Source organism: Mytilus californianus, unplaced genomic scaffold (genome assembly GCF_021869535.1).
Source record: "Mytilus californianus isolate M0D057914Y unplaced genomic scaffold, xbMytCali1.0.p SCAF_2, whole genome shotgun sequence".
NCBI classification, from domain to species: Eukaryota; Metazoa; Mollusca; class Bivalvia; order Mytilida; family Mytilidae; genus Mytilus; species Mytilus californianus.
Genome location: NW_026262668.1, coordinates 124,703,236 through 124,714,574, shown reverse-complemented (window position 1 = coordinate 124,714,574; position 11,339 = coordinate 124,703,236). Strand labels below are relative to the sequence as shown.

Below are 11,339 nucleotides of genomic sequence, written 5' to 3'. Positions count from 1 at the left end.
TTTGAGGATGAAATTTGAAAAAAATAGGCAGGACAGGAGTTTTGAGTAAAAAAAAAGGCAGGATGAGATTATTTGCAAAATAAAAAGGCAGGATGACAATTCATGAAAAAAAAAGTCAGGATAAACTAAAAAAAAAAAGGAGGACCAAATAGAGTGAAAAATAAAAAGGCAGGACCGAATAGAGGGAAAAATAAATAGGCAGGACAAAATTTTTCATCCTTAGCCCCCCAAAATGGTAGCTCCCTTATATCGCACATATATAGACCATCAGATGACCATATGGACAGGGTGATTCATATATTCTCAAAAACTTTTGTTCATTTTATTTTATTTTTTTTTTGGGGGGGGGGGGGGGGGGGGGGGGAGCAGAGAGGGTATAGAAGATTGCTGTTCCTTATGAGTGTGAAGGGGAGGTGATCTTTATTTATGTTCTCTTAGATTATTGTGCTTATTATTATCTACCACATTAAAACTTCCTTTTTTTATAGATCCATTCTATTGCTTCTTTTGCCATGTTATTGAATTTTAATTTAAAATAAGATCGGTTTCTTCACAGACCGACTAGTTGGTTTTAAAAACATGGCTGATTTCACACAACTATTATTTGTAAATACATACAAATCATTGAGTGAAGTATTTACAATTTGTATGTGATATATCCATAAATATATATTTAAGTCTGCACTCAGCCCTGTAATTTATTGCCAGACATAATTCATGTCTTTAAGTTTTTTTTTAGCTGAGAGAATGATTCTATACTCAAGTCAAATGTATTTACTGAAAACAACTAAGTGTTTTTATACATGAACAGTACACAGTCAATATGTTTAGAAGTTGAACCCAGCAGGATTATTTTTTTAGAACTCATTAATATCATAGTTGTCTTAGATAATAGAACAATCAAATTCATTCACGGAAATGTTCACAAATTTCTTTCATACGCATGATTTTGTTATTGCTCAGCCTCAGTAGGTTTGATTTTATTATTGCACAACCTCAATTACTTTCTTTGGGGTTTCAAAGATCTGTTAAAAACAGAAATTGTTACCATAATTCTAAAAATTTTGCTGAAGAAATGAATTTCTAAAAACTAGAAATATGGGAGAAAATTCCTAAAACAATGCCATAATAGCAGGTGTACAACTGAATTGCAATAAATGCAAAAACATTCTGTGAAGTTTCAAAGATCTGGGTTGTTTACTATAGTGGAAGTTGATTACACTAAATTGGTACAGTCTTTTGTAACTTTTGCTGAAAATGACTCCAAGTCCAGAAAAATTGGAAAAAAATTCTTCAAACTATTCCATAATAGCAGATGCACAACTTAAACATGTGTATAACTATCCTAAGAAGTTTCAGGGATCAGGGTTGAAAACTGTAGGAGGTGACATTACACAGATATGGTACCAACTTTTGTAAATTTTTCTGAAAAATAACTAAGTTCCCAAGTCCAAAAAATAGAGAGAAAATATTCAACAAACAATTCCATAATATCAGTGCATAACATAAGAGCAATTTTTTTGTGAAGATTCAGGGATCTGGATTGAAAACTGTATGAGGAGTTGATTAAACAAAATGGTACAATCTTGTAAATTTTGCAGAAGAATAACTTAGTTCCCAGGTCCAGAAAAATAAGAATAATTCCACAAACAATTCAATTATAACAGGTGCACAGCTTCAACATGTGTTTAATCTTTCTCTGAAGTTTCTTGGATCTGGGTTGACTACTGTAGGAGTAGATTATACAAATCAATTATTCACTTTTATCCGCCCATCACCATACTATAAGCTGGTTTTACTCTTCGTCCAACACAGGAATAAAAATATGATTTCCATATTTCTTGTTATTCATATTGACTATATAGGTAATTTACTTTTCCTAACCATGAACTATATGTTTGATGCTTCATATATTGAGATAAAACGAAAATAGGATGTTTGTCTAAGACAAAATCCAATGAAATACAAGAAATTCTAAATAAATAAAAGAAATAATGTTGACATTGCTGTTTTTTATCTTGAAAGTTTCCATATAAAAGATATAATGTTTATTCATTTTGAATTTTGAGGCAAGTGATACAAGCATGAACCTTGCTTTGAACTAAATTCACAGTCAGCTGAATTTTTAAGTGGCTAGTTCATAAGGAAACAATCTGCCAGAATACATGGCACCTTCACTGAGACATTATTTATCTTATTCCAAGATGACCCGCTTTTGCTCTTACTTTAAATTACTGTATGCTTAGCAGAGAAACAGCCAATATTATTGTCTAAGTCTTTGGTTTGACCTGGCTGGGAATCAAATTTATGACGCCCAAAATTGAGAATATATTGACTATCAGTTACAGCTTTTCCTTTTTTCTTGATTTGGGCTTTTCCAAACCACACAGTAGTATTGTATATACAAAATCTTTTCTTAATAATTTCTCCTATCCTATTTAAAGTAGGTGGTACATATTACACTTGAGGTGTTTAAAATAAAATTAGGTCATCTTTTCTCTTCCACAGTCATGTTGTTATCCTAAAATAATTACCACATGACAGTTTGATCAGATGCAAAAAGAGTCATCCCTTAAAAATTATTCAGAAATTTACATTAAAAAAATCTTCTGTTTCATATATGACTCCAAAAATTCAAGTTATTTTCTTATTAAAGTGGTTCAATTATTTCATTGTCATTTTCACAATATAAGAATTCTCAAGATTTTACTACACTCATAAAACCAGAATAGGGTTTATTTTCTCTTAATGGTAATCAGTATAACTAGATTGGAGCAAATATCTTCTAATCCCCCGGAGTCAAGTGCACTTTCATATCATAGACCAGAGGAGACTCGACTACTCTGGGGACGGAAAGAAGAGAAGGGCTGTGTTGTCTCTCAACAGCAACTCATTGTGCAACAAATTAGATGTCTATGGAAACATATTTTGCCTTGAGGACGTTTTGGACATTATGCTGGTTACTGTCTCTATTTCACATCTTAATTGAGTGAAAGGGAGGATTATAAATCTGATCCATAATATTTCTCATGGTAGACAACAGCAAAATCATGTAATGACTCTTATTCAAACAAAATAAGGAGAATCTAATTTTCTATGAATTCAAAAACCTTTTAGCTCTAAGTGTCCATGATGAAGGGTAAATAAAAAGATACTTTGAGAACATCAAACATGATATGTGTGATTTCTCAATTGATAACACAGAATTAAAATGGTTGCCCTCTTCATTTGGAATAGTTCTCACTACTTTATTACTTCATCCTTTTAAAAGAAAATTAACACAGTGAAAAAATCAACACAGTTTTATATTTATTCTGTTTTCAACATATATAACAACATCTACATAAATTCTTAATGAATGCATTTGATTTATGAAATTGAAAATTTAACAATTTTCTTACTTTGGCAAATATGCTTTTAATCAATATAGCAAAGCTTTTACAATAAATGATAATTTAAAATTATTTGTCCTAAAAATTAGTTCTTATTTTAGGTAATGTTCAGCATAACATTTGTTGTTTCGTACTTAGAAACACTATGATTTCAGTATGATGCTTTGACAGTTCACTGATGTAAACAAAAGTAACCATTCACAGTGTCAATTCTACATGATCATCACATGTAGGTTATGCATGGATACAATTATAAATGATAAACTGATAAATGTTTTGTTTCACTTTCTGAATTTCTTAAACAATGGATGGTTATGTTCTCTGTTTCTTTTAGATCTGTATTCCATATAGAGTCTATCATCTGCTCCTGACATAGAACTCATACTGCCAGACTTCCTCATCATCTACAAAACAAATCATTTTCATGGTTACGTCAAGTTAATACACTTATTATATATTATTGATAAAACGTTGTAACTAAACCTGTATACTTTGTGTTTCCCAGTCAAAATATTGATGCAATTATCAGTACTTAAAATTAAAACTAAATTCACTACAATCTTTTTTATATCAAAAGTGCAAAAAGGTATGATTTTATTGTACCAGTTAGCAAATAAAGCATTTTGAGCTATCTTTCAGTAACTTTTAGAATTTAGCTACTCATTGTAAAAGACATGATATACAGTTAATTGTCAAAAAAATTTCTTTATTTCAGGCAAAGAATTAAGACCACTTTCATTTAAAAAAATTAAAAATAAATCAGATCAACTTTAAATGTTCACAATTAACAAACATATGGTGAATACACATGTTACTTTAATGACGCACCTGAGATTCAAGTCACTGAATAAGGACAGTGTGCAAATATGTTTTAGTCCCACGGATTCTTAAATGTAAACATATTCTGCACATCTAACATTATGGTATGGGTTATTCTCATTGATGAAGGCTGTATGGTGACAATTGGTTGCTTTTGTTCACATCCTTTGGTCTGTGGTGGATAGTTTTCTCATTGACAATCATACCACATCTCCTTATCTTATAGTGTACAAGAAAGTTTCTAACACATGATATTTACACCCAAGTTTCTCCAAAACATACAACGCATATGTGTGTTACACCCCTGAACACCTACACCAAAGATTCTCTAAAACATACAGTGCACATGTGTGTAACACCCCTGACACACATACAACAAAGTTTCTCTAAAACATAGTTTAAATGTGTGTTACATCCCTGACACACCTAGATCTAAGTTTTCTCTAAAATCTACTGTGCACAGGTGTGTAACACCCCTGACACACCTACACCAAAGGTTCTCTAAAACATAGTGTAAATGTGTGTAACACCCCTAACATACCTGAGAGCCAGGTTCTCCGCCCTTCTCCTCCTCTGCATCCTGTTCTGTGGCAGCTAGAACTTTCTGTAACAATTGTACCTGCTCATCTTTAGTACCATAGTATAAATTTTCCTGCAAGAAAACATACAAGTTTATTATCATATTCATTTATCTGAAATAACACTTTGCTCTAACTGTAACTTGCCATATTTTTAAGAGCCAATCCGCCAGAAAACCATGCAATATTCAGAAAATCGTCCAAATCGACAATCACAACTTGACAAATTTTTATACATCATCTTAATCCTTGACATAAAATAAAAGAATTTGACCACTTAATTTTTCCCAGAATCGTATCTATTTTTAGTAACAGCCTCATTTGCATAATTCTGTAAATTCATAATGAAACCAAGGAAAAATCCAACTTTTTTATGCCTTTTAAGAATGACCCAGAAGCATATTAAATGGGGTAGTTGAGTTTTTAGAGTAATGTCAGCTGAAAATCATCCATTTTACTATGGTATGATCAATACAAATGAAAATTTAAACGATTTGGCACATTGCCAGGAGCAGGGACACAAAGGCGGGTTTTTTCATACATGAATTTACATGGTTTTCATTCGCTTCTATCTTGCAAGACCCATTCCGGATTTGTTTGCAACTTATATCGGTTTTAACTATGGGGTATGTTTTATATCAAAACAAAATATTAAGCTTGGCAAATGACTATTATATGTTAATTTATGCCTTGGAAGAATGGTGATTTTAGTCCCAAATTGACACATTTTGATTTTGATTTTAATTAAATTCTAAACACAATTGGTACTAAAATGGCTCATAAAATCATTCGAACAAGTAAAATCAATTTGTCTGAAAAATGAAATAAGACGTATTTGTACTGCAAGTCCAAAAATCAATAAATTGTCTGAAACCAGGGAGTCCATCTTTTATGCTCTTCCATTGACTTATCTCCCTTGGGTAGATCTCAAACATGTCAGCTCCCAGTATGGTTTGGCAGACAAATGTTTACAGTGAAGTTTGTGACTTTAATAATCTAGGATGAGCATGTGGGCTGTCCCAGCCTTATACATCTACATATTACAAACTATTTAAGATATCTGAATGCACTAAAGACCAAAATAGCATTTCCAAAAAAAATAATTACTGCCAAGAAATTGGACAATCATGACAATAATTTAGTGAATAAACATGATAAATATTGATTGGAAAAATAAGTCCATGAACAGCAAAAAGTGTTTTTAGATTTCAACGAGCAAAACAAAAGTATTCTAAATCATTCTTCGTAAAAAAAAGTGAGCGAGTGGAACCACCTTGCTCGCACCAAAATTGAGATTGAGAGTGTCAAAACTGCTCTGGCGCACGATCAATAAATTAACGACACTCTCTCTACCGTGGTATTGAAACCAGCATTGGTAACCAAACATATTCATACAGATACAGACTACCATTCATCTACATTTAGGAAGTCTGAATAATACTGAAAGCTTATGGTGCAGAATTTCCAACAGGACTCCTTATTTTATATAAGACAAGGAGTGGTTTATTTTCCCATGGTTGTTACATCATCTTGTCTTTGAATATGCTCGAAGTACAGGGACTTTTATGGAATTCATTGACATGATAGTCAAGCAAGATGTCAACATCTCGTCCAACCCTCTTCCAGCAAAGCCAAAGCTGACCAAGGATCTTCACCCTTTCAAAACAGGCTGTATACAGGACGAGTTATTCCAGTAGGAACAGGTACAAATCTTATAATCAATTTTCATTTGTTCCATATAGTCAATCTGAAATTAGGGGACCAACAATTGATACATTAGCTAGATTAAAAAAAGGGGGGGGGGGGGGTGCTGAAGGGGCATGTTCATATTCTTTTACACCTGACCTGTTTCTAAGACATCTTATTTATTTCCTATGGCAAAGTGCAAGCAAATAATATATATCCGTATATACATTGTTCTGTCTTGGGACCATTTGATTAAAAAAGCAAGGGGGAGGGTTAGAATGGTCAAAATATTTATGTCCTTGTCAGCTTAGGACAGAATTTAAATTTTCAAGCTATTAACCAGGGTACAATATATATTTATTTTCTGCTTTAAAAAATCAATTTATAGACCAGAATCATGATAATAATCAAAATCTATTTCAACATATTCAACGTTTAGCAGGTCAGGTTTTTATTCTCTTCCCCTAAGTTACATTTTCAGTTCTTACTGGAAGTTGTTCAGCTCTTTGTCTACTAAAAAACTTTTATCTCGTCGAAAAGCCTCCTACAAATACATGTTTTACATACAACATACTGTACATGTAACACTAGACAACTTTATCCAGAGAATAATATTTTTTTAATGAACTAAATAGGCCATGGAGACTAAAAAAATCAAAAGCATTGCAAACTTTTGTAAAGTTCAATTTTAGGACCCTACATGTACATGTATGTAGATTACTTATAGAGCCCTTTTTAAAAGAAAAAACATACATTTAAACTACATGCACAGTGATGCTACACTACCCTACATTTCCTGTCTGATATATTTTATTTCATGTAAAACAAAATTGAAGAATTATTTTATAGTTTAACACTTTTTATTTGTAGAGCTATATATATGCAAGCAATGCTCAATTAAGATGAATTTTTGTAAAAGTGACAATAGCCAGGTCAAACTAAATACATGTATAGAAGAAGATATTGGTAAGTTATTATTAACTTATATATTAATTTAACTGTTTGTATAACATGATAATCATACAAAGTATATGTAATCACTTATATAATAATATAATTATACAATTACATGTTATACATTTGTACATCAGTTTTATTAAACAGGTCTTTGGTAACTTGGTTTTCCCATTGAAAAATCACTTTGCTAATTTTAATTTGTAGTACTATATTGGGCGGCTCCTATAGTTTCCATCCAATAACTAACAATGACTAACGAACTGTTCATACATTCCATTTCAATTATTTTATTTATTAATACGTATTACTTTTACTGTTAAGTCTGTTTTTTGTGATATCCATTTTACGTGACTCTGTATTTATGTATCCCGTCATACTTTGAACGACAAAATTATTTTATGTCTACCTGTGCGAATTTCAAACGCGCCATTTTACGCCAGTACTTAAAACCTTCCATCGTTTATGGGTGGATTTTACATACAAATGTAGATATATAAAATCGTATAATATAAGCAAAATGAGGATGTTAAATTTGATGTATGCCTTTTTGTGCTTCTTCGTTACATTTGTTTGTTTTTATAGTGATTAAGATGATAAAACAATGTTGACTGCTGTACCCCTATTTTTGACAATTTTACCTATTGTGTCTGTTTGTTTTGTTCAAGCATTGTTGTCAATATAATGGAATTTGATGCAACTGTCATACAAGTGAGAGGTTTATTATCTAGCTATAAAACCAGGTTCAATCCACCATTTTCTACATAAGAAAATACCTGTACCAAGTCAGGAATATGACAGTTGTTATCCATTCGTTTGATGTGTTTGAACTTTTGATTTTGCCATTTGATTGGGGACTTTCCTTTTTGAATTTTCCTCTGAGTTCAGTATTTTTGTGATTTTACTTTTTCAAATATAACATGTATAAAAGGGGGAGATTTTTATTGGTACTTTTGAAGATATTTCACCTGTTCGATTAATTGATTGGTTGTTGGTAATGCTAATGTCCAATGGCAAATAGTTCATGCATGTTTAGGACAAGAACAAATTAAAATAAATACATTATTTGGGTTCTTAATATGCTATATCTAACAATGTATTTAAATAATTTAAGATGTTGCAATTGGGCCCCATTTTAAATTGGTTCACATTGATTTAAAATGGTCCAAAAAATTTTTTCTTATTTCTACACAACTTGAATTCTTGAGGTTCTTTTGATAAACAAAATGCAAATGTTTTATATTTAGATTTTTAATTTTGGTCCGGTTTTCAAATTTGTCCACATTTTAAAGTCCAAAGGGTCCAAATTTTAACTTAGTTTAATTTTAACAAAACTTGAACTCTAATTACAATGAATAAGGGTTCTTTGAATGATAGATAGAAATAATCAAATATCCTGAATATAAATATGTACTTAGATTTATGTTTTTGGTCCCAGTTTTCAAGTTGGTTCAAATGGGGTCCATAATTTAACTGTGTTTGATTTCAACAATAATTTTAAAGATGCTGATTCAGCCTGAATCTAACCTGTATTTAGTTTTTGGGCCCTATTATGAAATTGGTTTACATTGAGGTCCAAAGGGTCCAAAATTAAACTAAATTTTAAATCTTAATTTGATCTTGGGGTTCTCTGATATGCTGAATCTATTAAACTTTATCTTTATACCATATTTATTCTGTGTTAGAAACCTATTCTTTGTCAAATATTTAATCCCATTACAAATTAAAAGCTGTTATAGCTTGAATGTTCTGTCCAAAGTTCCAAACTTGCATTTTTTCTTCATCTTCCACAAAATTTGTCCTTTTCTGAGATAACTGGTGTTATCTTTTTAAATGAAACATTAGTGAAAAGAAAAGCACAATATGTGGATGATTATCTGATGTCAAACATTTTCAAGATGGCCACCAAGGATGGCACAAATTTCAACACTGGTTAATTTAATGAAAATTGTTAATTAGGGATAGTCATGGTAGTTTGACTTGCTAAACAAAGTAAGGTTGTTTTTTCCTCCAAAATGGCAAACATTTTCAAGATGGCCTTATATGAAAATTGACATTAAGGAATTATAGCACTTTTGACATGCCAACAAAACAATGAAATTTTTTTCAAAGATGGACACAACAAATAAAGGGTAAAATTTTCAATTTTGTTGAGTTTGATTTTAAAGAATATTGATATTTAGCTGTACTTTGACACAGAGAACAGATATAAAGATGGCCACCATTTCAAAGATTGACACTAAAAGCGGTCAAATTATCACCACTGTCTGTTTTCAATGTAAAATTATATTGAGAGGTAATTTGACATGCCAAGCCAAATGGAGGCAATTTTTATTGTTGTAAAGATGTTAATGGCTATTTGGACATGCTTAAAAGGAGTGGATAATAACTATTCTGCAAAAATGATTTGGCTTTAGTTGGGAGAATTTTGTAACTGCATCCACTTACAGTAAAAGTTGTCAATTTTATTTCCTGTCAGTGGTATATATGAAATTAAAAAAAAATGTGGTATGATTGCCAATGAGAACAAATGACATAGAAGTAAAGCTATAGGTCTTCAACAATGAGCAAGACCTATACTGCATATATATTCAGCCATAAAAGGCCCCAAAATAAGAAAATGAAAAAATATGAAAACTAACAGCCTGGTTTATGTATGTATGTTTTGTGGTTTTCAGATCTAGACTCGCAGCTAACCTTTCTGTCAGTGTCAACAACAACTGAACTTTCACAGCAGTCAACATCAGATTGGGAGACTGATAATGCTTCTAACAGAAACAATTTCAACCAACCAAACAAGCAACAGAAACTTTCCAACTTTAAAACATCAGTTAAATTTTCCATGGGATGATGTCTCAAAAAATAACAGTTCATCATTTATGGAGATTTTAATGTTATGGTTTTTCTTTTACAAGAAAGTTAATGTACACTTGTTTTATAGTAAAACCTATAGCCGTTCAAGTATAAAAAAACACATTGAACTTTATTGAAATTTGAAGATTCATATGACTTATTTTAATTCTGTTATCTCCGAGGATGTGATGTAGAGCATTATAGGTACAGTAATCTTAACAGCTATCCAATTTCATTCAAAATTCTTTATAAATTTTGCACTGGTATATATAGACTAAGTAATTTGTTTTTCGTCTAGTTATGGGATTTTTTTTTAGAAGCATTTATGATTTTCATGTTTGTATTGACCACATTGCAGCAACATAGATATAGGTACCTGGCAAATCTTGCCTTGTTAGCATACTAGGCTCAAAGGGTCATAAAAAAATTTTCCATCACTAAGTGTCTGTTAAAATCATCTGTTTACAGTTTTCACTTTTAAACCATCATCTTAATAACTTTTAGAAGAAGTGTCATACATATATATATATGTATACAAAATTTAAAAACTTTTCAATATATATATATATATATATATTGATAAAAACTATCAACATGACAAGAACTAAATACCCAAAATTTTTCTGAAAAATTGGACATAACATCTATGAGCTATTGTCCCTGAAATGTGTAAATTTACAAATTTTCACAGTGTTCTGCTACTATCCGACAACTATATCAATATATTATAAGAATAAATTGCAAAAGTGGTCAGAAGAAACTTTTTTTTTACAGTCTGAACTTATTCTGAATTGTTTAACTTCTAATTTAAATTGATTGCGTTTGAAATATGTGTTTTTTATCGTTTTAGGTGCACAATTTGTCAATACGATCTATTTCGGCTCCTGGGAGCCTCTAGATTTATAATGAATAATTTGTATTTATGTATGATTATTTTCATAATGTATTAAATGAAACATTAATTATTCTTTTCCATTTGTTGTTATACTTATTTATAAGTCCAGATCCTATCATATGTCAGTAGTTACAAGTTAGACGGCAAAATTGAGAAAATTTG

General features: G+C 31.0%; 1 protein-coding gene and 1 long non-coding RNA gene across 2 annotated transcripts in view; one reads left to right on the top strand and one right to left on the bottom strand.

The window, feature by feature from the left end:
* Positions 1-3,287: 3,287 nt before the first annotated feature.
* Positions 3,288-11,339, bottom strand: part of LOC127730907 (general transcription and DNA repair factor IIH helicase subunit XPB-like) — a 45,470-nt gene continuing 37,418 nt past the window's right edge. Inside the window, exons 20-21 of the mRNA XM_052239522.1 lie at positions 4,753-4,863; positions 3,288-3,796 (exon numbers count right to left, since the gene is read on the bottom strand). Of these exons, the coding sequence (XP_052095482.1) occupies positions 3,674-3,796; positions 4,753-4,863 (234 nt within the window). The 3' untranslated portion in view covers positions 3,288-3,673. The remainder of the gene's footprint in view (positions 3,797-4,752; positions 4,864-11,339) is intronic.
* On the top strand, positions 4,945-11,253 carry LOC127730908 (uncharacterized). Its single transcript, XR_007995364.1, has 3 exons — positions 4,945-6,492; positions 7,346-7,441; positions 10,108-11,253. It is a non-coding gene; the product is annotated as an uncharacterized LOC127730908 (long non-coding RNA).